Source organism: Euwallacea similis, chromosome 28 (assembly GCF_039881205.1).
Source record: "Euwallacea similis isolate ESF13 chromosome 28, ESF131.1, whole genome shotgun sequence".
Taxonomy (NCBI): domain Eukaryota; kingdom Metazoa; phylum Arthropoda; class Insecta; order Coleoptera; family Curculionidae; genus Euwallacea; species Euwallacea similis.
The window spans coordinates 234252-258030 of NC_089636.1; the positions used below are offsets into that span (position 1 = coordinate 234252).

General features: G+C 35.2%; 5 protein-coding genes across 10 annotated transcripts; 2 read left to right on the forward strand and 3 right to left on the reverse strand.

Moving 5' to 3' along the window:
* The first annotated feature begins 191 nt into the window (after positions 1-191).
* Positions 192-5410, forward strand: ash2 (Set1/Ash2 histone methyltransferase complex subunit ash2). 3 transcript variants are annotated; one of them, XM_066403243.1, is made up of 10 exons: positions 192-364; positions 747-914; positions 972-1150; positions 1803-1947; positions 2109-2305; positions 3616-3809; positions 4210-4387; positions 4439-4719; positions 4773-5030; positions 5180-5410. In XM_066403243.1, exons 1-10 carry the CDS (start codon positions 342-344, stop codon positions 5282-5284), a joined length of 1728 nt encoding a protein of 575 aa, XP_066259340.1. In that variant the 5' UTR covers positions 192-341; the 3' UTR covers positions 5285-5410. The 3 variants fall into 3 exon arrangements, with proteins under 3 accessions (XP_066259340.1, XP_066259341.1, XP_066259342.1); XM_066403244.1 differs by lacking the exons at positions 192-364; positions 747-914 and having other exon boundaries at positions 1031-1150; positions 1787-1947; XM_066403245.1 differs by lacking the exons at positions 192-364; positions 747-914; positions 972-1150; positions 1803-1947; positions 2109-2305 and adding an exon at positions 2763-2964.
* On the reverse strand, positions 5404-15596 carry l(3)72Ab (U5 small nuclear ribonucleoprotein l(3)72Ab). Its single transcript, XM_066403241.1, has 18 exons — positions 15496-15596; positions 15362-15429; positions 14935-15098; positions 14006-14280; positions 12835-13601; positions 12113-12656; positions 11358-11980; positions 10885-11023; positions 9524-10823; positions 8671-9234; positions 8043-8439; positions 7793-7982; positions 7576-7739; positions 7207-7519; positions 6925-7153; positions 6375-6603; positions 5868-6110; positions 5404-5706 (listed from the first exon to the last, which is right to left on the reverse strand). The coding sequence occupies exons 2-18, from the start codon at positions 15404-15406 to the stop codon at positions 5467-5469; spliced, it is 6426 nt and encodes a 2141-aa protein (XP_066259338.1). The 5' UTR covers positions 15407-15429; positions 15496-15596; the 3' UTR covers positions 5404-5466.
* Positions 15597-15981: 385 nt separating this feature from the next.
* On the forward strand, positions 15982-16887 carry LOC136417552 (DNA-binding transcriptional regulator BolA). Of its 2 annotated transcripts, none has more exons than XM_066403305.1 (3): positions 15982-16272; positions 16358-16559; positions 16619-16887. In XM_066403305.1, the coding sequence occupies exons 1-3, from the start codon at positions 16211-16213 to the stop codon at positions 16760-16762; spliced, it is 408 nt and encodes a 135-aa protein (XP_066259402.1). In that variant the 5' UTR covers positions 15982-16210; the 3' UTR covers positions 16763-16887. The 2 variants fall into 2 exon arrangements, with proteins under 2 accessions (XP_066259402.1, XP_066259403.1); XM_066403306.1 differs by having other exon boundaries at positions 15985-16273; positions 16368-16559.
* On the reverse strand, positions 16792-18332 carry Hibch (3-hydroxyisobutyryl-CoA hydrolase). Of its 2 annotated transcripts, XM_066403290.1 has the most exons (4): positions 18153-18332; positions 17854-18091; positions 17052-17804; positions 16792-16995 (listed from the first exon to the last, which is right to left on the reverse strand). In XM_066403290.1, exons 1-4 carry the CDS (start codon positions 18153-18155, stop codon positions 16865-16867), a joined length of 1125 nt encoding a protein of 374 aa, XP_066259387.1. In that variant the 5' UTR covers positions 18156-18332; the 3' UTR covers positions 16792-16864. The 2 variants fall into 2 exon arrangements, with proteins under 2 accessions (XP_066259387.1, XP_066259388.1); XM_066403291.1 differs by lacking the exon at positions 18153-18332 and having other exon boundaries at positions 17854-18146.
* Positions 18333-19579: 1247 nt separating this feature from the next.
* Positions 19580-20917, reverse strand: Yod1 (Yod1 deubiquitinase). Of its 2 annotated transcripts, XM_066403175.1 has the most exons (4): positions 20558-20917; positions 20129-20500; positions 19956-20074; positions 19580-19899 (listed from the first exon to the last, which is right to left on the reverse strand). In XM_066403175.1, the coding sequence occupies exons 1-4, from the start codon at positions 20754-20756 to the stop codon at positions 19687-19689; spliced, it is 903 nt and encodes a 300-aa protein (XP_066259272.1). In that variant the 5' UTR covers positions 20757-20917; the 3' UTR covers positions 19580-19686. The 2 variants fall into 2 exon arrangements, with proteins under 2 accessions (XP_066259272.1, XP_066259271.1); XM_066403174.1 differs by having other exon boundaries at positions 19956-20500; positions 20558-20913.
* Positions 20918-23779: the final 2862 nt, after the last annotated feature.

Genomic DNA, 23779 nt, shown 5'->3' on the forward strand with positions numbered 1-23779 from the left:
CTTTACTTATTTAATCGACATTACAAACTTTTTCTAAAATGAAACAAGTTTAACGATTTCTTCTTCATGGAAGCATTCTCAATGCGTCATCCATCACCATCTTTTTGACAAATGTATGTATGGTTCTTGTTAGAACGTTAAATTTAATTCTGACATAAACATTGACATGTTACGGATCTTTCTCATCAGAACCTCAAATGTTTGTTTATTGTTTACGGCTTTACGATTTATTATTACATATAAATTATCTTCCCTTCAATTTTAATATTAAAGGATTCATTTAATTATATCCTATATTATTTTTATCCGTTTTGCAAACTAATTTCTTGTTAATATCGAAAATGATCGAGGAAAAAGATCAAGGGTACGTTGAAGATTAATTTTTGGCTAAAACAGAACGACTATACATCCATGCCCACAACATAACATATACATTATATTTTTCTTGTATTAAACAATAATTCTTAGACTTCCATCATCATGAAATTCCGATCAATGTTTCCCATTTAACCATTTATTCTGACTCTTATAGTCCTCTAGATACCTATACATGTAGGCACAATTTATGCCACACTGTATAGTTTTAAAATTAGTTTCATAAAGATGTTTTAATTGTATTTGATAATGAGCCAAATGTAGCTGATACTGCTTGAAACATTGAGTGAAAAACGCAATAATGATAACAGAAAACCATGAATTTTCATTTTAATAATGTATGATTATCGTTATATTACTTGAAATTTTAGAAAAAATGAATGTCCAGAAACTGAGTCTTCCGCCCAAGACATTGATGACAAAACTCAGAGCAGTGAAACTGACAATGAATCTATATCCTCAACAAATACCACTGCAACCAGAGCTGGTGACTATGAAAAAAAAGACCGGAAGCAAGTGGAATCAGGAAGTTGCTATTGGTATTCAACAATTAAAACCTTGCAATATATGCAAGAGACATTTGATTATCTTTTTAGTGGCAAGGACCGAAATTTAAATATTGTCGAGTTGCTTTGTGCAAATTGTTCCAGATGGTATCATGAATCATGTATTGGATATCAACTGGGAAAATTGGTTCCATTTTTGTCCAACTATGTGTTTATTTGTAAAAACTGCTCCCAAACAGGATTAGAAACTTTTAGAAAAAGCCAAGCACGTAAGGGTTTTTACATTAAGATTCCATAACATTTCAATTTGTCTTCTTAAGCTAAATTTATGGAGTGAGATATTTAAAGAATATGCTTTCCCAATAGAGATGGTATGCTTTCTTAACATGCATTGTAAAGTAGATTGATCTGATTTAGCAACTTTATAGCAGGGTTTTAATTAAATGTCAAATTATGGAGTTAAATATTATCAAAACAATCAATACAAAGAGAAAAAGCGCATTGGAGAGCAACAATTTGGGTTTAGGACAATGTAAATTTTAGGATATATATTCAAATAAAATATAAACATTTTAATAGCACAAGCATGATCAAATCTCATCTCTTATATGTGCACTTTGTGTCAAGCCAATCAACATTTGTTAGTTTCAATTAAAACATAGAAAAGGTAAATACAGTACAAATATATAATAGGTCTAAACTGAAAATTAAAACTTAAATAATATACAATCTTTAATTTATAATCACCGGAAAGGTTATCGGCATCTATAAAACATATTTCACAAACTGCTATGTAGCAAAGTAGTAGCAATCTGTAAATTTGGCTTTAATATTGTTAGATTTTCATTAGTGAGTTGGTAGATGTTAAATTTGACTTCTAATTGGCTTGACTGTAAATTTTATAGGATTGTCTTTGTACAGAAATTAGTCAGATGTGTGTGACAGCCATTGCTAATCTTCAGCAGCTCAGTGCCAAAGAAGGAAGTAATAAGTTGCTGTTTAATAAAGAGAAGGAAATAATTCCATATATTGAGTATCATTGGGAGGCAATAACCACTACATCCAGGTAAGAAAAATAAGGAAAAAAGAATTTGTAGAAGAGTGAGTATATTAGGTAGTGATGTGCATATAACATTCAATGTGTGCCTGTGCATATAGTATAATCAATAAACTTTAACATAAGGTATTTTTTACTTGCATAGTTCTTTTTCTCCTTTTCATCTATAGACGTGTCACTCAGTCATGGCATTCTACAGTAACAAAAGCATTGATCAAAGATATTCACATCCTGTTTGTTTTCGAGGATAAAGGAGAGGGTCAGTTATATGGATTAATTAACACAGATCTGAATAACATAAAGCCCAATTATGAGGCCATGATAAAGAGTGGAACATTGAAAGTCACTGAAATGGGCATCCAGCACAGTATGTATTACAGAATACCTATGCTATTATGGGCTATTAATGGGGAAATTAGTGCAACAATAAAGTATTTTTATTCCTGTCTACTGAGTATTAATAAAGTAGTATTATATTACATTAATTTTGCACTAAATTTGCCAATAGAAAACGCTATTGCACAAGGTGTTCCCTAAACACATGTCGCTAATTTAAAATGATATTGTTTGAGTGAAAATAAGAAAAAATGTTTAAAATTGTTCCATTTACGAAATACAGGTTGTTAAAAACGACATTGGAATCACTTTATCAATAATTTAAGAGTGAGTTAGTCCAAGAGTTCTATAGCTATAAGAACGAAACAATTATTATAAGCGATATTAAGGTGTTTAGTAGTGAAATGATCATTTATTAGTGGACTATTAGTTGACGAATCGTAGCAGTTAATTTATTGAGTTAATAAATAGTTGCAAGTGAGTATTCAGGAATTATTTGAACCTAAAAGTCGCTATAATAATTTAATCAGAATAATTAAGTATTTGCTTGTTTGTTAAGCAAGCTATTGTTTGACATATCGATGACGTGAGTCACATAACCGTTATCATTTCCAAGATTAGCGATAAACGCTCCTCTACGTATTATATCATTTATCATGGCTAAAATAAAAGTTGTTAACAGGCCACCACGTAAGTTATCAATGATTTAAACGTCCACTTCGTTTGTACTTAACGTATCGCAGTTATTTTGAGCGATATAAATCTTGTATTTCCCGTTTATTTGTCAGAAGTAGCTTTGTCAATAGCCGCACACTGAATTTTTAACAAAAATCTGCATGGAATTTGAAAATAATCAATTAAAAATCATGATATAGAATCGCATACAGATTTGGTAAAATGAGATCAAGATCGTGTAATTTGTAGCCCAATAAAGTAACCGCCAGGAAATGTTTTAAAATTTTTAGTTTGCATGAACGAAGCAATATTTTTGATTTTATTTTTTTTCTGGCGTCAATTCTCAGGATAAAGAAAATCTGAAAAAGCTTTATTATAGTAAAACTTTTGATCCGACGTTTTGTCCTGAGTATTTAGACATGATAGCAACGAGAATTGTAACGAGGTGTCTCATTTCAGAATACAAAGTAAATTGTCTATCTATATTTTGCAAATTTTCCACATTTTTCGCAACAACCTTTATATTTACTATCACATAAAATCTGGGACACTAAAAATTGGTTGAATATCATTTTTCATTATACCATAGTCAAATGCTAAACATTCGAACTATCAACTATTTCTCGCAGAAAATAACTTCTTTATTTGTCTTTCCTGTATTTATAGCCGTCAGCTTAAAATCGCGTAACATGAAGCGTAAGTTTCTGGGCGATATGGGAGGCCCTGGCAAGAAAAGCAGAGGAATGGACTTAACCACACCGAAGCTGCCCCCTCACGGATATCCTTTGGATCATCCTTTTAACAAAGACGGCTACAGATACATGCTTGCTGAGCCGGACCCACATGCGCCATTTCGGCAGGTTTGTTTCACGCACCTTTCGATTTTTAATATTGTGCAATATACGTTTAAATCAAGGCAAATGCATTGATGAATTAAAACCTCAATAGTAATAGAAATACTGACATTAAAATTTCCTTTAAAAGTGCCGTTTTGTGCGCTTATTTTAATTCTTGAATTTTTGTAGTCTTCCTTTAGATTTCTTTAAGATCTTTTAAAGTATAATTAAAGTATAATTAAAAGCGCAACTAGCTGCGCTTTTAATTATACATACCGCAAATTTACTAATTCAATAATATTATTTAGGTGAATTACCTTTAAGAGATACTTAGTAATTGTCAAAACGATTTTATCTAATCATTATCGGGTTTTATATCGATGGTTTCCATAATTTTCGCACTCACTATATGAAAAACATTTAGGAATTTGATGAAAGTTCCGATTGGGCAGGAAAGCCAATTCCTGGTTGGTTGTATAGAACCTCCATTCCTAGCACTGTACTTCTTGCCCTACATGATAGGGGTCCACAATTGAAGATATCGGAAGATCGTCTCGCTGTGACAGGGGATAAAGGTTATTCGACTGTGCGCGCCAGTCATTGTAAGAGACAAGAAATCAGTCGAAGTTATTATTATAAAAATCATCTTATAGTTGTAACTAAAGGCTGTTGGTATTGGGAAGCGACTATCGAAGAAATGCCGGAGGGAACAGCGGTTCGTCTGGGATGGGGTCAGGACTACGCCAATTTACAGGCTCCTTTAGGTTACGATAAATTCGGGTACTCTTGGAGATCTAAGAAAGGCACCAAGTTCCACGAAGCTCATGGAAAGCACTACAGCAAAGGGTACGCCGAAGGGGACACTGTGGGATTCATGATTGTGCTTCCGCAAAATAACACCACTAAAATTGTACCCAATACTTACAAAGACAGAGTAAGTTTACGTTTTCGAGCTTTGTCGAGTGTTTAATGTATTTCTTGTTGCAGCCGTTGGTGAAATTCAAGAGTCACCTATACTACGAGGAAAAAGACCAACCGCAGGAAAGACAGAAAGCGCTAATCGTACTGCCGGGAAGCAAAATATTGAACTTCAAGAATGGCGAATGCCAAGGAGTGGCTTTTGAAGATATCTACCAGGGCTCGTACTATCCGGCATTGTCGCTGCATCGCAATGTAACGGTCTCTGTTAATTTTGGGCCTGATTTCAAGTATTCACCTCAAACGAGCGAATACAACTGGAAGCCTGTAAGTTTTTTTTAATTTAAAGTAACTTCTGTATAAATTTAAGAGATGAATATACTCTCGTTTTGAAGATACAATAAAAGAAACTTGTGACATTTTCATTGTTGAGCAGATTTGACGTGTATGTTTGACCCTGATTTGTTTTATTTCAGATGTCGGAAAAAGGAGAGGAAGCCATTTGTGAACAAACGATGGCAGACATCATGTTTTTAACTGAAAATGAGGGAAGGCTAAGATTAGATAGCTTCGTGCTTTGACACTAAACATTTTTAGTTTTAAACATTTAAATGTGGTTTGGAATAATTTTTATAAATTCCTATATTGAAACCTGTCTTGCTTAAGTAAGCGTATCTGTAAGTAAAATATACATTTATAAAATAAAAGTGTAGTTTTAATAGTTTTTTGCGTTTGAAAGATTTGAAACTTCAATGGTCAGGTTTTAATCGGAATCACTGGCACTGGATTCGAAATCTCCAACGTCGATCGAAAATTTGTACTCCTGATCGCATCCTAGATAAGCATCGCTCATAAAGTACAAAGTATAACTGTGGTGCCCCGGACTAGGAGCTACAAAGTCCAATTTTACTCGGGCTTTTTGTTGTAACGTTAACCTTTTAATGGAGAGCAGAGAGTTGCCTTTGGGGTCACCGATCACCACCCACCAACCTTCTTCACGTTTCTAGAAAAAAATGATTAAAATTACATTGTGTCTAATATAGAACCAGTTGAGGATCTCAGAAATTGTATGAGATGCAGATTTGGTTAAATCCTACGAACTTGAGAGGCGATTTTTAGTTTTTCACTTATGTAAAAAAATGATTTTCTATGTTTAGGTTTTACCTGTGGGAAGAAGGGAGCGATAACCGGCCCATTGACTTCGTCTTCCCTCTCTAACTGTACTGCTACGTGCACTGACGATCCGGAATGTATCTTGTCTTTATCCAATACTTCATAGGTAAGCTCGATATTCGGGTAACGGTTGCAGAAGCGAGCGACATCCGCCATTTGCACATCGTTCAAACTTAGCAGTTTGCTCCGGACCTCGTCTTCCAATTCCATTATATCGAAAACAGTTTCGACACCCTAAAGAAAGAGATGATTATACACATAATGTCGTTAGTGTTAAATGAGTATTATTGGGGAGAATCGGATGTTCTATTTCAGTAGTCTTTGCTGATTATCTCATTTGTTAAAGAAGATAGGAGAATACGGTATTTGCGCAGCCTTCAATTCGCTAAAACAGTTCTCGAAAACTGAATCTTTCTATCTTCGTCAATACGTGAAATACCCGACGAAACCATAGGAAATGCGATTCCCTGCACACTTGTTAAAGTCCCTTAATGATACCTTTTCAGTGCATCGTTTAATAATATCGGCATTAAAATGCGGTAATTGCTTCAAGTAAGAATCTTTACTCCACATTGCCTGCGTCACCATCTGGGCCAACTCCATAGCAGCGACCGCAGGTGAAAGCCAACCGTTGGAACTGAGCACGTCCACGCAAGCCTGGATAAGGCGAATTGCTTTGGCGAGTACATTTTCCGTGTCTCCCTGAAGCTCAGCGCTTAGTTGCAATCTGGAAGAACAATTCAATTCTAAAGTTTAGTGTATTAAAGTTTAAAGTCTTTAAATTTTACGCTAACCATCACTCATTTAACAATTACTATTCGAGAGTAATTAATGTTTATAAATTTATAAGAATATTGAATAGCGACCACATCTATATTTTCCCTAAAGATTAGCTGAACGGCTAATAAATATCTAAAAACAATCTATTTGTAAATCAGCAAACCATTGCCTTATTCTTCCTGACATGTTCAAAAAAGAGATGCGTAGAAAAAGAAAATGAAGATTTCAAAGTTTGTCGCTCTGCAATAGCATATTGGACCAAGCTTACCGGCAAAGATGGGCCTGTAACAATAAATTGGTCTTAACATGTGGATCATTGCATTTTGGCTGTCCTCCGGTCGGAGATGTGAGTTTGTTGGGCAACTTCTGAGCTAATTGTTTTAAAACGTTATCTTCACGATGTCGCACGGGAATATCTTCGTATTCGGCTGCCGATGAAATAATTTCCAATAGCCCTCTTATCTTAGTTTTGCTGTTCAGCGATAAACTGAACAATTCTAAAGAAAAACAACATGTAAAGCATTAAATAGTGACACAAAAGCTTACCTACCAATTGTGGTATAGTTAATATAGTAATAAGCGGCGATCATGCCCAGATTTAAAGGCACACAATCCATGTCTTCCTCTACACTGATGCATTTGGACTGTTCCAAATCGGATAAAGTGTTTTCTACTAGCTCGGAAAGATGGTCGGACAAATGCCTATGGCTTACGCCCTGCAAGTTATAATAGTTCGGGTTTTGGGTTAAACGTCTGTATAAGAAAGTCCATGTGAGATAATCAACTGCATCCTGTTTGTTTTCAATGGTTTTGGTGACAATTTCTGCATTGAAATGATCATGTAGTCTGTGGTCCAAATGACTCTAAAATAACTTCACATTTAGCTTAAATTAGATATAATAAATGAGATGTCAATTACCTCGACTGGAAGCGGGTCACTCAAGAATTTTTTAAAGAAATCCTTTTTCGAAGACTGACACATCAGGAAACATTTAGCGTCAACGTCCTCGAGGGGCCTGTTAGCCCTTCCCACCATTTGTAAAACATCCGTAATGGGATAGTTTTCATAGGCATGAATCTTTCCTATAAATATCATTATTAATGCGTTTTACCCATATTTCCCTTTACAAACGCACCATTGAAAAACTGCGTATCCATGATGATGACTAAATGGGCAAATATATTCAGCGCCCAACAGAGATCTCTGGTAACTACAGCAATTTGAACTGCCCCCGAATCAAACAATTGTTCTACCAACCTCAAATCTGCGGCTGTTAACCCTTCGTGCATGTAGGCTACACCTTGTGACAGGGTTTCTTTTAAAGTCTTAAAAAGGATATTAAGAAACATTAAGTATGTTTTCTAAAACCGTCGCAATCTACTCGCCTTATCACTCATTCTATCCAAAAACGGCTTGATATCCTCTTCATCGGCATGGAAGAACTTATTGGGTTGTCCCTCGGCAGCTGCATACGTTAGCAAGTCGATAGCGGTCATCCTAGCCTGTTTCCTGGTAGGTACGAACACGATGACTGGCTTGTGAGGGCTGTGCCTTACAATGGCGTTGTACACGGGCTTCCCCATGGCGATGAGACGGGAAGCATTATGCGTCAAATTAAAACCCTGCACGTGCAGTTCCAGGGGCACTGGGCGCACACTTGGGTGGAAATTGAAGGTGGCGTTTGCATTGCAGCCCAACCATTGAGCCACGTCTTTGTAATCGGCTAGAGAGCCGCTTAATGCAACCATACGGATCGGTTTCTCGATTTGGGAGGAAATGTACCTGAAAAGGTTACAATTTAAAAAAATTAGAGATGAACTTTATGCAAAGTAGAATGACAACAGCAGATTTCATGCTCATATAATTATTTTGCGCCATTTATATACAAGTGGATTGCCTTAACATGTGTCACTTAAATGATCAGTAGGAATAAAGCCTTTATATTCCCCAGATCTCCTATTATTCCCTCTTTGATTTGAGTTAAAAAAACATAGTAGTACATATTTTCCATACCTCATCCTGGAACATATGATTTCAATGACGGGCCCATCCTCGCCTCCTATCAAATGCAACTCATCTACGATAAACAAATTGATATTCTGCACATTCTTCCTCTGCTTCCACCTCCGTGACAGCACATCCCACTTCTCAGCGCTTGTAATAACGATCTGCCCTTTGGCCAACAGCTTCAGATCAGTGCCAGTTTCGCCAGTGAGAAGTACCACTTTCTTGCCAAGAGTCTGCCCGAATTTGATATGCCAATCGGCAAAAATCAACTCAGCGAGTGCATCTTTTGGAACCAGGTACACGCACCTCCCATCGGGGTTTCTGTCCAACAGACGCAGAATTGCAAATTCAGCAATGGTGGTTTTCCCGGAGCCGGTGGGCGCACCGATAAAAATATTGTCGTCTCCGTTATAAACTGAGTTGAACACTTGCGTTTGAATTGGGTTGAATTGAGGGAACTTTTCGCTGTAGAGTGATTCATACAACTCGTTTCGGAGAGCTGTGATCGGCAATGGTTGGAGGTCGAGCAGCTCTGTAGGTGGGAAGTTCTTTTCCGGCAGAATCAAGTGCCTATAATGAAAAATATTGATTTAGTAAATCTATAAGGTAGTCCGAATTCGATAGGATATAGTAAGCACAGATACACTGAAGTTTAGACATTATAGTGAACATAATAAATGAATGTGTTTTTTCAAAGCAAGCTAAAAGTGACCAAATCGGTGAGACTGATGAATGAACGGACCCGACGTTACCTAGTAATTTTTTTTATCATTTATTACAATTGCCTAGATCTCAATACTGCATTCGCAAAAAAATCCCATTTATTATACACACAAACGCAAGCAAATCGTGTACTTACTTGAACGATACTGGCAGCTGAGTCTGGGCCCCGATCCACCTATCCGAGACAATCCGCAGAAAGTAGTGCGGCGCCAGCGGTTCGTAAATCGGCACGAAAAACTTTACTAAATGCTCATCCTGGCAATACTTCTGCTTTAGCAAAAAGTACTCGTGATGCAAAATTACTTCCGAGTCCACGTCTTCGACGAATATCCAAAAGGCCTCAGCGTGTCCGTGCAGCTTCTCCTCCCACTGGAAATCGGGTGTAATTGTAAGCTCTACTTTCAGCATCGACCGCGTAACCGGTTGAATGTGAGTGGAAAGTTCCAATTTGGGGAATTGGTGCACGTATTTGTGGATCGTTTTACCCAATTTCGGAACACGAATCAGTTCGCCGATTTCATTGGGTCCTAGATCGTAAAGTCGCTCCCAGGGGAAATATTTCTTTTCAATTTTCTTAACAATCTCTTCAGGCATCTTCTTGAATTGTCTCAAAGGAGACATAGACTGCCACATCCTCTTGTCAACCATTTTACACAATGTCAGTACTTTATCAGCCAACTGGGCCCATCCTCTATGTAGCACTATTTCAAATATGGCCCTAATGAGTCTGGAGGCGGATTGAGTAACGTAGACCATATCGGACATAAGAGCGAAGCTCTCTAGTTTCAGTTGCGAAATGTAGGCTTGCAGTAACACATTAACTTTAGCACTTGGCTCTTCAATGCTCTCTTTTATAGGTATAGGAACTCTCTCCATAAGTTTCTGCAACTCTCCTGGCTCACCCTCTCGGACTGCAATGTTCTTAAACTCCCCAGATAATGAAAATACGCGGAATAAATCGATATCACTCAAGTAGGGCTTTAACAATTGATTATAGGTGGACATAGTTTCATGAGTGCAATAATACTGAGACGCAATGCGTCCTAATTCAGTTCCCTGAAACTGCCCAGTTTTCCTGTCGTACTTCACTAATCCGCTGCGGTCCAAATGCATCGCAGCCGTATGCACCAAATCGGCTCGATGCTGCTCCAATAGAGGATCGTGCTTCATTTGATCGTGAGAAATGCCGTATAAAGAGTGTGCTCGCATTAGTCGAATATACAAATATGTATAACCAAGCCAAGTTACTGCGTCTTTCATGTTTTGAATAGTTCCCAATACGATTTCTGCATTCAACATATCAGGCAATTTGGACACTAGTTGGGATTCAATTGGGAGTTGCTGGTTAAGAAGAGAAAGATAGTATTGGAGTTCGCTGTGATTCGTTATGAGAATACCTTCGCCTTTAGTGTCGTACTGTGGACGGCCGGCACGACCTAGGACAGAAAAGATTCAGTGTTGAAGTAAATAAGGATTGAAGGTTAATTGCTACGTTACCTAACATTTGTAGGACATCCAAGGCTCCCAGCTCGACCCACCTTCCTTTAGTAGGATCATAAATTTGGGTCCCTTTAATGATTACCGTATGAGCGGGTAAGTTGACACCCCAGGCTAAAGTGGCCGTGGAAACTAACACCTATAGAGATATCGACATAAGACTCTTATTTAATTCTATTTTAATTTAAACTCGCAAATAAATGAATATAAAATGTTTGAATTTTTAATTTAATTTTTCTAAGAATTGTCAGATTGAAGGAAAAGTTATCAACTAATCAAGAAATAAAATAACAATTTAGTAGAAGAGTTTTACGCCTCCGATTGAATGAGTACTGGTAAATTTGCGCAGGTACGCATTCTGACGTAAAAACCGATATTGGATTTGGTTGAAATTGTTGTTAGAGGTATTATAGATTTTCAAATGACATCTTGCTTGAAAATTCGTAAAGTACATCAAGTTAATCTAAACTAACCTGAATGTGCCTGTCAGCAAACAAATCCTCAACCAAAGTCCTGTCCACCCGTGTCATACCCGCGTGATGGATGGCGAACCCATAGGGCAATAAGTCCTTCAATTCGTTATTCTTCACTTGATCTGCTTCTGTTCTCAACACCTCCATCGACGCAGAACCCTCCCTCAAAAACTGCCCTAAAGTATCTTTCTCCAAGCACATATCCCTTATAGCCCGCGCAGTTTTCCCAGTCTCGTTCCTCGAATGTACGAAAATTAGTACTTGGTTCTTTCCCGCGTGCTCCATCGTTTTCTCATACACGATTTCGTTCATTATTTGGCAACGTTTGGTGGCTTTCTTTTCCGTGACACCGATGTATTGCTGTTCTAAAGCCACCGGTCTGAAACTATTGTCGAAGTAGAACAACCCGGATTCTGGACGTACACGTAGGAATGCAGCTACGTCTTGGTAATTGGGTAGGGTGGCTGATAGACCGACCAGCCTCACTTCTTCTTGGGTGGATTCGATCATTCGTATAGTGCGGGCCACTAAGGCTTCAAGTACCGGGCCTCTTTCGTCGTGAAGTAAATGGATCTCGTCGATGATAATGAGACGTACCAGTGAAGTGAATGTTTTCTCACCACCTACCAATACAAAATTTTCCCTATATATATATATATAAATGTTTAAGTGATAATTAAAATATAATGTAAATGCCTGTCCGTACATTAAAAAAAATGTTTTTCCATACAGAATTAGTCGAAATTTTAGCTCACCTTTCCTTGTTATAATATCCCACTTCTCGGGCGTACAAACGATCACTTGAGCCTCGGCAATCTGTTCTCTTGTCAACTGATGATCTCCAGTTAGCTCATGCACAGTCATATTGTAACTAGCTAACCGTTTGCCAAAATTTCCCACCATTTCCTGTACCAGAGACCGCATGGGGGCTATGTAAATAATCTTGAATTCGTCCGCGTTTATGGTACCGTCCGAGTTGATGTGCTTGCCAATTTCCCTCATCATCGTTAAAAGAGCCACGTTGGTTTTACCCGCACCAGTAGGAGCGCACAACAAAATGTTTTCATCCCCTTCTAAAGCTGCTTTGCATAACCGGCTTTGGATTCTATTGAGGCTTTTGAAACCATCGAACACGGGTTGCACGTACTTGGGCAGTTGATCAATTGGTTGTAGCTTCTCGTTATCACCAAATGGTTTGGGTTTTAGGGCGGGAACGTGGACTTCTTCGTAACCTTTATTTTGTTTTCTGAAGGAACCGTCGGGCAACTGACATTTTTTGCTTGCCATGAAATGAGATCCCTGTAACACAAGACACAACAATTTAAATTGATTACATACTAATTAAAAACTACCAAATATATTTTTTTTGACGTTTTGTAAATTTGTTGGTTCTACACGTACCATCATTCGGTAATGATTACAGCTTTGTATTCAGCATTAGAATTTTCAGGAAGTGTTTCTTCTTTAAAATATTTACCTGCGAAAATACTAAATCTTCAAAATCAATCATCTTCCTTGTTCCTGCCACTTGCGTCTTCTCAGTGTCCTCGTCCAAATCTTCCTCGTCGCTGCTGTGTTTCCTCTTCCTGGATCTAGACGTTGACTCATCGTCTCCATTTTCCTCATCACCCCTCCCTGTTTCCAGCAATTTCAATATCTTCTTTAACGCTGCGTCCTCCGACATTTTCTCCTTCAATTTTTGGCGCTCCGTCTCGCTCTGAGATTTGGCCAACAAGGTGCAATAGAGGATCAGTTTTCTATTTTTCTTTAGCTGCTTTATAAAATCAAAGCAATCATATCCCAGTAGCAAAACTAATTGGTTTTCCAATTCCCTGTCGTCTCCGGCATCTCTTAAAACATTTAAGACCTCAGCTGCTTTTGCTTGAGAAATCATGGCGTCGTCGTATATTTTTGATAATTTTCTTTGCAACCAATAGGCGTCTATGTCCATTGGATGCAAAGATTTCTCCTTTTTTAGTTCCTCTACGCTGACACCTAAATTCTCCGCATGAATAGCTCCATCTTCCCTTGCTTCTTCTCCTTCCTCTTCATCAAACTCCTCTCTCACTTCTCCATACATATCCTCATCATCTTCTTCTTCAGATTCTTCAAATTGTACGTTTATGCCATAAGTCTCATCAATATTTTCCTCCCCTGTATTAGACTTTAATTCCTCAGTTCCAAAGTCTGTTATTTTCTTGCCTAAATTGACCAAAAGAGCGAAGCGTTCTTCAGGTATAGCACCTAAAACAAATAGCATAATAATTAATTAAGTCACAAGTTCCCAAGTAGGTGACTTGTTACACTAAAGGTACATCAGGAATGGAGCCTGAGTACTGTAACAATAGTTAATGAACATGTATTAAATATTACTTTATCTCAAACTTTTACCTAATTAATATATATTAATAATGATGTTGAAAAGAACATTTACATATGATATCTGCAAGATGGAGTTAAATTTTGCTCTTTTATTTACATGTAAAACAAAGATTTATACATCTCTAATAAGAGACCAGCAACAAATTACAACATCAGGTACTGTAACATGTGATTTATGTACTATTAATAAACAATGTAAATAAATTTCAAGCCCAGCTAACAGATCTACCCACACAGCATTTAAATATTTAACAACTAATTCTTACCTATAAGCATTTCTGTCTCTTTCTTCTTTTCCCTCTCTTTTAATCTATCATTTTTCAATACTGACAGCACTTCATCTGCAGCTCCACAAATAATGTCCCTGGGTTGATCACCAAGGGCTTCTTGCAAGAAACTCAAAAGAACTTCATAAGTTTGCCTGGTTTCTTGAGTTTTAGGTTTGTAAATAATTCCCACCATCTCATCAACTCCTTCAGAGAGTAATGTGGCGCCCTTCATTCTAGCAAAGTCGTACTGAGCTTCGTCACGCTTCTGACGTCTTAAATAAAGATCATTATCAACACATACATATCTAGAGAAGGATCTATATTTCACATGCTGAATAAATGTAGTTAGAAAAAAGTTGAACAGCACATGTTTGGTAAATAAGTGTTTAATATATTGTTAGATGAGCTCTTTTACCAAGCGTTTTCTATTGGCAGAAACAAATTGCCTAAAGAAATACATACTGATTTACATATGTTCCATTGACAAAAAGAATAAGAAGAAATATAGAATATTTCACTAAACAATATATTATTAAATAAGCTTATAATAAAAGCTACCAGCTTCTCTACTACTACTAGCTAAGTTCAGAAGTCCCCTAAAGGATAATGTTGATTATATTTAAGTTTAATACTGCACATACTTTGTTCATGGATAATCATCCCTAAGTTCAGGAAATTAGCTAAAAGTTCATAAACAAGCCATAAGTAAATCAACTTTTCATGATTTTTTAAAAACCTTCTCTCTTGGTTTACTTTTAGAGCTTTGCTCACTTACATATATTTATCTTTTTTTTAGTAAAACTTCTAACTAATTTGTTTGAGTGGGATTGGTATAAGTCATGAGTTAGGTTCAATATCTCAAAAAATAACCTCAATTTTGTAGCACCCTGCATGTTCTAGCTAGTTAAGATATTTGAGCAACTTACTTAGCTTTCCTTTCTTCAGCTTTTGCCGGTTTCGTCCTCTGTGCTCGATCTCCCATTTTAGAATTGGTGAGTTTCCCCACCAAGGACATAACTTCACCAGTGGCCTCATCACGATTACGTCTATCAATAAGACGAACATCAGCTTGTAACACAAGATTGGAGTTCTGAAAAATGAAATCAGCGATTTATTTAGAGATAAATTATTAATCTGAATGGTTCAATATATTTTACAAAATACAAAATGCTGGTGCTATGCAGTGCAAATCCTTAAATCTGGTTTAAAAAAGCCACCATTTGCATTCAAATGGAGCATAAATTATTTCAGCAACTATCTAATATGAGTAACATTTATTATCGAGTTTTCTTTATTCACCCTCACCAGAAAGTGTCCCTTTCCTATAAAATGCTGGCAAGAAACTCAACTTACCGCTTTGTATTCGTACTGGAGCTGCCTAGCTGCGGCATCCGCCATTGCGAAACGGCTCTAATACGCTTCTGGCAATTAAAAACTTTTATTTCCTTTTAACAAATATTAATACAAAGATCTAGAACACGCCTTACCGCTTACAATCTATATTAAATCCAAACAAATAGGTTTTAAAGCAGAAACACTCAAAAACACGTCCAAAATTGAAATTATGCCAAACATAACCTGCAAATAGTCGCCATTTTGTTGTTTGATTGTCGTATAAAAGATGAAGGAATCAGTATTAAGTTCGGAATGCACCGAGTAAACCAAATTTTATTTTTCACTATTATTTTTTATTGACCAGAGTGAGATTGATAATGCTCCACAGACGTCAAGATATTATTACGAATCAAAGTCAAAATATACGTTTGATGAACAATTATAAACGTTGATGATTTTCATATAAATATAAACTAGCAGTTTATATTTATATGGTGATTCTTAATACTGAACAATCGTAACACAGACCGTATGTGATCCGGCGTATGTCATATATTATTGTCACTATTATTATTATAACCTAAAAATTTATTTCAAATTTCTTTTAGTTTGTTATTTGGACTTTGCTTTTATTACATTTTGGACAATTTGCAATATTTAATTATTACTATATTTTCTCCGTTCGATTTATAAATTTTGTGTATAGTGAATATAATTTTGAACATAAAAGCGCAAATACTGGTTGTGAAAATATCAGCATAACAGATACAATTATTCATCCTTTTTTGACTTTATGTAGGTAATTAATAATAACTAATCGTCATTGGTACTTAAATAAGGAACTAAGTACAATTCAGGCTTATTCAAATGCCTCTTCAACAAAGAGTCTCCCACCTAATCTCACATCATTTGAAATTGGGCATCAATAGGTATTTACTTGGGCACTCAGTAGTTCTGAATTAAAAAAATATATATCCTACCACAAAAAATGTTTAATTAATTTTTTTTTCTTAGACTGCTAGTCCCCTTAAGCTGCAAAATGGGCTCAACAGAAAAACCTGTTGAAAGGATCATCATTAATAAACTCTCACAGCTAAATCCCTCATATTTAAAGGTAATAAATGAGTCCCATATGCATAATGTTCCTAAAGGAGCAGAAACTCATTTTAAAGTTATTGTAGTATGTGATGCTTTCAAGGATCTGCCTTTAATAAAGGTAAAGGGACATTTTTTCATGTAATCTAAAATTTGTTAATATCTTGTGGGTATTTGCAGAGGCACCGGAAAATAAATGATATTTTAAAGGCAGAATTGCAAAGCGGAGTTCATGCTCTCTCAATAATTGCTAAAATTCCTGATCAATGGAAAGATGAGGAAATTGAGCCTAGCCCAAACTGTAGAAGTGGTTTTGGCAAATAATGTGGTTACTAACACTTAGAGTGTAAGTCCTGTTGTTTATTTTTATTTAATAAAGGAACAAAGCATTATTATAAAACAAAATTACATCTTAACAAGTTATGACTAATGTTTCAGTTCCAAATCTTCAGTTAGCTTTTGGAAATGCCAATCTACTATATCACTGGTCACTTCCTTTAAACTCCCAGGTTTCCATTTAGGACTTTGGTCCTTATCTATTAACAATGCCCTTACACCTAAAGTAAGTAGTGCACAAAGCCACTTAAGTTTTCATTTAATTTAATAGACCTACCTTCTTTGAAGTCATGATTATCAACACATTTTATTGCCAATCTATATTCCATCTTTAAACAATCTAACAGATTCATCTCTTTTCCAAGCTCTAGCTCTTTAAGTGTAATTTTTAGACTAGTGGGAGACATCTTATTTAAAAGACCAATGGTCTCTTCAGCCCATTTAGATCCATCCTTTTCGAGCCTTAAATAAATTTCCTCTACTGTGGTTGCAGAGAAGCAAGTATCAATCTTTTCTAAATGAGGAAGCAAGGAAAATTCACCTATCTCATGTTTTTGGTATTTATTCAGTACTTTTTTAATATCATTTTCATTAGAAGCTTCCAAAAGCTCTTCTTCGATTTTCTTCAGATTTGAGCTGTCAGTAAGATGTGTTGCAATCCCTGCTTTAAACACATCTGAGCCCTTTAATCTTACTCCTGTTAGTGCAAGGTAGCATCCAAGCTTTCCACGTAATTTTGGTAAAAAATGTGAACCTCCAACATCTGGGAACAACCCTATTTGAGTTTCAGGCATGGCAAATAATGTTCTCTCTGTTGCTATTCTGTAAGAACCATGGACAGAGAGTCCAACCCCACCACCCATAACTATTCCATCTATGAAAGCAATATATGGAATCTTGTATGAGCCTATAAGGCCATTAGTTTTGTATTCATTTCGGAAGAAATCATAGCCAAGATTTTCGCCTTTAAAGGCACCTTCTGCTATGGCTTTTATATCGCCTCCAGCACAAAAAGCTTTACCACCATTGCCTGTAAGGTTGCAACTATAAGATATTTTAGTGCAATTAGATTATCTTACCTTTAATTATAACAAGTTTCTTCTTGGAGTGCCACTTTTTGAGGGCAGGATAGATTTTATTGACCATCGAAATGTTTAAGGAGTTGAGGGCTTTGGGTCGGTTTAAGATTATAATGCCTTTATCACCTGCATCCTGAACTATTACGTTAGGATCCATGTTGGACATTTTTCTATAACTTTGGAAGAATCTTGGGGAAAATTTTTTAGTGACGTCCCCCAAACGACAACTTCTTACAATCTGAAATATCAGTGAAATAAATAAAAACCATTTGTTTGGAAATTCTTCAGGAAAATGATACCATATTGTTTCTTGTTAACTACAGAATCGATCCCCTTTCTACATATGAATTAAAAGCGTTTAGTCACAAAATTAAATTTTAAAAGGTTAATCAAAACATCACGTTACAACATTTCAAAACAATGAAATGATAAAGGCAGTATAATGTCGCATATCATAATTCACTATAAATCTTAGAGCATGTTTACGTTCTTTTCTAAATGTTAGTTAAAAGGAAACCAAAATTGATTCATATTTCAACTAAGCATTCGTGTCTTTTCTGATCTTTGAACCTGTAAAATGCGAACAAATTCAAGACTATAATCATATAAAAGATTTTACTGTAATCTATCTCATAAGTTTGAATCTGGATTTTTGATTGAACCTCCACTTAACTTCTTAAATTTGCATTGATTTTTAGTCTTCAAAAATTTCTAGTATTCAGAATATATCATTAGAGACTCTTCTTTTTTCTTATACAGCTGAAATTTAATTTTTTTCCAAAAAGTCAATTGTCTTGACGGCATTCTTCTTTATTTTTGGAAAAAAAATCTATTTAAGTGAATTACTAACCGGACGTGTTCGAATTCGACCTGGCAGTAATAAAACCCTAATTTTTTTGGCATCCTTTTGATTGGTTGGGTCAATACTAATCCCAGCTACTCACTTTAAAAAAAAGCGGTACTGGAGAAAAAAGACGTGATAAGCGCCGTTTACTACTGTTGTCGCGTATGGTTTACGATGCGTGTAGAAGTTTATAGTAGCGGAAAGAATATATAACCATCGTAATCGATGGAAAGTAGTCGTTCTACATACAAATGAGTGTGGTAAAGTGATGCATTACCGCACGCTGATTACAGTTGAATGAATGATGCGGAGTTATTACCATCCTGGTGCAATAAAGTGTTAGTGTTAGATCGCAAATCACGAGGTAGAAAGAGAAAAAATAGTTTAACACACTACGTGAATTTGAAATGTTTAGAAGTTATGCTGAAATACAGTATTGGACAAAAAAATTGTAACTTTTTTCAAATTTGAAATATTTTATTAATTTCTAATAGGTAAACTGTGGCTTATAACATAATTAGTATACTATTATATATCCAACCATTTTATCAAAAGATTTGTTTATATAATTATATGTTTGTATATTTCAAAGATAACTATATTTGGAGTATTTTACCAATAAAATACTAATTATAATGTTATAAAATAATGTAATGTTAAATCACCTATTAAATATCAACAAAATATTTCAAATTTGAAAAAAATTCCGACTTTTTGTTTAACACAGTATATCGGTATATGTACTCAGTCAGCATTAAGTTATAAAAAGGAACCTTGGAAGTAAATTTGCTTTGTGATTATGCTACTGACTGCTATGGATTGATTTAGAAAGGTAGAAAATGAAATTGATCATAAGTAGCTACAACATAAAAGGCATATCATCTTCCATAAAGAATTATATTCACTTTAATTTTAGTGTACCTATATGACAGTCAAGAAGTGCCATTTACAAGAAACTAGAAACAATCAAATCTCAAATTATAGTAACCTCAGACCTCCCCAAAGTTCATATGGTTTGTAGATTTGGCATGAGATTGAGCCTCCACTTGTCCTTTTAACATGACATTACAAACCATGCATTTCAGTGTGAACTTGTTAACATCGGTGAATTGTCTACTTGACTTTGCTTCATCTGCTAAAACTTTTGCTTCTTGCAATACTCTTTCATCTACTGTCTCAAATATAGTTTGAATTTTACTGCCCTAAAATCATTATACCTCATTGGCCTTGGCCGTTAGATTCTGATAGTCAAACTTACATCAAATGGTTCCATGTATAGTGGGTCATAATGAATTCCATCAAACATCAACAAAACTCTTAGAGGATAATTCTGATCCTCACCAAATCTATTTATAATTGCATTTATTGTATCAACAACTGCAATTTCAACCCCATAATAATTGCTAAAAATTGAGAGCTCTATAGCTCCACCCCAAGAAGTATCATTTTGGATCCATGAACAGTACTGTTCAATAGGTTTTCCCAACATAGCTTCATCGTAAATATGTTTTTCATTAAGAATTGTTTCAGCTACTAATTGTCTTAAGTAAGTAGCTGCTCCTCCACTGCCATCAATTTTTCCATTTAATACAAAATTAATGCTGGTGAACAAGCAAGAATTATCAGCAGGCACAATGTGTTTCAATAAAATACCAGGCAATTTGTTTGAATCAACCGTTAAAAGATCATTACTTGATTCTAACTCAAGTTTCTCTTCATCTCGAGGTACACTATTAGTTGCTTTAAGGGGTTTGGATAGTTCTTGTAATATTAAAGTGTCGCCCGAAGTTATACCACTCTGTGCTAGAATAGAAATTTAGGTCTTTGTACCTGGAATTTAGATAGCAATTTTAAATTTACCTAAATGCAAATCATCCTGACTAACGTCCAAGGGTTTTGGAGGAAAACCACATAAAACTTGTAAATTACCAATGGGGAGGCTGGAGATTTTGGACAAGGCTTGTTTCAAGTCCTTGATGGTATTTTTGGCAGCGAGATCTTTTATAACGTGTTGTCCATTATTGGTTTTCACTCTAAGTAAGATACTTGGGTTTTCCATTGTTATTTATGTTAATGGCCAAAAGAAGAACGCGCGATAAGCGATGTTGTCACAATATCATGAATAGATAATCCAGATCATATGCATTTTAGTTTCAAATAATGATTTTTTGGTATTTTAGTGTATAAAATTGTGAATTTTCAGTATTACTATGTTTATTTTCCACAAGAACTTTTTTTGTCTTGTCATTTGACACAACCTTGGCACTGACAAGGTCTAATTGACGTATTCAAGAAGAATTTCTTGTCAATATTGACTCTTGAGTCGTATATTAGAAGCCACGAAGCTGCAATGGCAATAACGTATTTCTGTTATGCAGTTAACTACACAACGAGTACACACTACAATAAAATATACAACGTGTCCGCGAAGAAACTAGAAGAGGTACATTGAGGAATTGAGACGGTTAAGGGTCAATTTATTACTGTATTAACACGTAGCAGACAGTAATTAACTGCACGTTAATAATTAAGCCCTACGGCTGGTTTCTCAAACTCCTAATAACTTTGCTAGTAAGATAATTTCCATTTCGAAACGACGAAATCAGAACAGAGTATTAAACTATTTCTCAATTTCTACAGAAATTATATAACTTATCTTGCTAATAAAGTTGCCAGAAGTTTGAAAAACCGGCCCTTATGGCCATTATCTCAGTGCATCAGTAACTACCTGGAAGATAATTTTCAAAGAAGCCGTAATACTAACTACCATTTTGTCTATATTTATCTATCTAGGAATGTTTTCTTCTAGGTAAAATTGTCAGGATTTTGATCTATTGACTCTTAATCGGTAAAGTTCTAGACAGTCATGCTATTAATGTAATGCTAAATTGGGGGGAGCTATTTAGCGTCTTAGATGTTTGGGAAATTTGAAGATAATAAAAATGATGAATTTTCAAAAAAATCGTATTAGGTGTTTTATTTTAGAAAATAACTAAATGCTGTAAAAAATATTCTTCGCCATTGTGTTAAGAGGAATATTGAAAAAAATTCTTGACAGCATGGAGAAGGAAAGTTAATTGAGTAGTAATGGTTATAGCGAAAAGATTTAATTTAATTAGAAGTGTTTAAATAGCTCACGCCTTATTTATTATTGTTATTGTATTTGTGTTTGAATAAAGTTTGTTAATTATCACAAAGCTTGAGAAGTAGTTTCACTTATCATCGAACCTACGATAAGTATAACAGTATCAAGGTTCATTACGTAGTATTTATGTCTAATTGCTGATTTTTTGCCATAGTTCATTTCAACGTTATTTGCAATTTACTGGCAAAGGAGTAGATTAAAATGGCTCTTTTTGGTTTTGAAACAAATAATCTTTTAAATTAATGTAAATTATATCAAATAGTTAATGAAATACTAATTATCTATTGTGCTCGAGAACTGAAATAAATTGATTAAAAAACTCATTTTGACAATTTATATGTATTTCCATTACTAAAAATTACTGTTTATTGGAAAACATCAATAACGGAAATTAATTTTTGGAACAATTCAAACCACTCACATTTGAAGTGGATATACTGGTTTACTCATATTTAAGATCATATGACTATTATCTACTTATGACACCTCATAATACGCGTTATCACATTTGATGAAATTATAAATAGAAGTAAGTAGGTATCTACCCAATGACTAGACAAAACTTGTCCTACAAAATCGAGCAGATTTAGATTTACGGCCAATCACTTATCCACGGTCCCAGGTCGATTAAGTGTTTTATCAGAGGGTATTCTTTGTTGCGCAGTGGCGTAGCATTGGTACATAAGTACAAGTACTACATAAGTTCAAATAAATAATTTTTTTTTGAAAATACGTTGGGATTCGTATATTTTTATTTTTTGTGTCAATTGGAAATATGTAGGGTTTCAAAACTATTTATAAGTTTTTAAATGGTGTCTAACACCTTTTTATTTTATATTTGAATTTTGGAAGTGGCTCTAAACCTATTATGTGTTACATGTTCTATGCCAATAGACAGTTTTTGGCATAGTTCATTTACATTATCTAATTAGCAATTAACTTAAACATTAACGTAAACGCTAAATGGTAAGTCACGAAATAGTTTTCGTCTCGCCCGCTATTCGTTACAGTAATGTTCACGCAAATATATTGTTTACATCAGCAGCTTCTGTTTGTGTATGCATATGTATATGTATATATGTTCAAAAATTGGTACTTTGGCGTTTTATACGCCTCTAATATGTTTAGATGTAAAAAAGGTTAATTTGGTAATGAGTTCATATTTACTGCATTTATCGTAATTATCATGGCAACCGTCTGCAACAAAAAGTTCCTCCACTCAAACGTTAAGAATCCCTCCCCTTACCGTATAACCGTACCAAAAGCAATAGCAGATTAGGACTTATTTTCGCAGTTCTTGAGATTGTCCTTGTATGGACTGGTCACCAGCTGTCGCCGGAATTATGACGGTTGAAGAAAAAACGTATTTTGCTTGCCCAATATTAAGTTAAAAAAAAAAATAGATATCTAGTTGATCGTCGAATAGGCATAAATTAGAAAATGTGACATTTCTACAGGATGTTTCAGCAAGAATGGTACAAATGAATATTGGGTGCTAGAGGGTGGAAAAATCGATCGATTCAGTTAAATTTGCTTTATATGAAAGTTGTCTGTTTTCATTTTGCAGAGTGTCTAAATATTTTTTTACTCTACAGGGCGATTCATGAAAGATGGGACAACCGAAAACTGGAGATACTACATGTCAAATGGTGACAATTGGAGAAAATATACCTTATCCGGAAGTTGATAGTTTCGGATACATATAGACAGGGTGTTCAAATTGAAAATTTGAATTAGTTTTTGCCATTTTGAAAATATTTAGGTTAGACAGTTGAAAATTTTTAAAGTTATATTTATTTTATGTGACGAATAACATACGTTTTGCAATTTCCGCGTTGCTTATGGAGGAGAGCGCTGATTACTTCAGTCAATTCTACAGAATTTACGGTTAATAACGTTTTACCTTGGTTCAAAATCTGAAAGAGCAATCATTTTTT

What these genes read in the sequence shown, in the direction of transcription:
- ash2 (XM_066403243.1), top strand. Translation starts at nt 342, where the DNA reads ATGATCGAGGAAAAAGATCAAGG. An exon ending in ATCGAGGAAAAAGATCAAGG is followed by an intron (nt 365 to 746) that starts GTACGTTGAAGA and finishes TTGAAATTTTAG; the next exon opens with AAAAAATGAATGTCCAGAAA. An exon ending in GCAATAACCACTACATCCAG is followed by an intron (nt 1,948 to 2,108) that starts GTAAGAAAAATA and finishes TTTCATCTATAG; the next exon opens with ACGTGTCACTCAGTCATGGC.
- LOC136417552 (XM_066403305.1), top strand. Translation starts at nt 16,211, where the DNA reads ATGCCTCTTCAACAAAGAGTCTCCCACCTAATCTCACATCATTTGAAA. An exon ending in TTGAAATTGGGCATCAATAG is followed by an intron (nt 16,273 to 16,357) that starts GTATTTACTTGG and finishes TTTTTTTCTTAG; the next exon opens with ACTGCTAGTCCCCTTAAGCT. An exon ending in AGGATCTGCCTTTAATAAAG is followed by an intron (nt 16,560 to 16,618) that starts GTAAAGGGACAT and finishes GGGTATTTGCAG; the next exon opens with AGGCACCGGAAAATAAATGA.
- Hibch (XM_066403290.1), bottom strand. An exon ending in GAAACTTGTTATAATTAAAG is followed by an intron (nt 17,805 to 17,853) that starts GTAAGATAATCT and finishes GCAACCTTACAG; the next exon opens with GCAATGGTGGTAAAGCTTTT. An exon ending in TAATCATGACTTCAAAGAAG is followed by an intron (nt 16,996 to 17,051) that starts GTAGGTCTATTA and finishes TACTTACTTTAG; the next exon opens with GTGTAAGGGCATTGTTAATA.
- Yod1 (XM_066403174.1), bottom strand. Translation starts at nt 20,756, where the DNA reads ATGGAAAACCCAAGTATCTTACTTAGAGTGAAAACCAATAATGGACAA. An exon ending in TCAGGATGATTTGCATTTAG is followed by an intron (nt 20,501 to 20,557) that starts GTAAATTTAAAA and finishes TTTCTATTCTAG; the next exon opens with CACAGAGTGGTATAACTTCG. An exon ending in TATACATGGAACCATTTGAT is followed by an intron (nt 19,900 to 19,955) that starts GTAAGTTTGACT and finishes TAATGATTTTAG; the next exon opens with GGCAGTAAAATTCAAACTAT.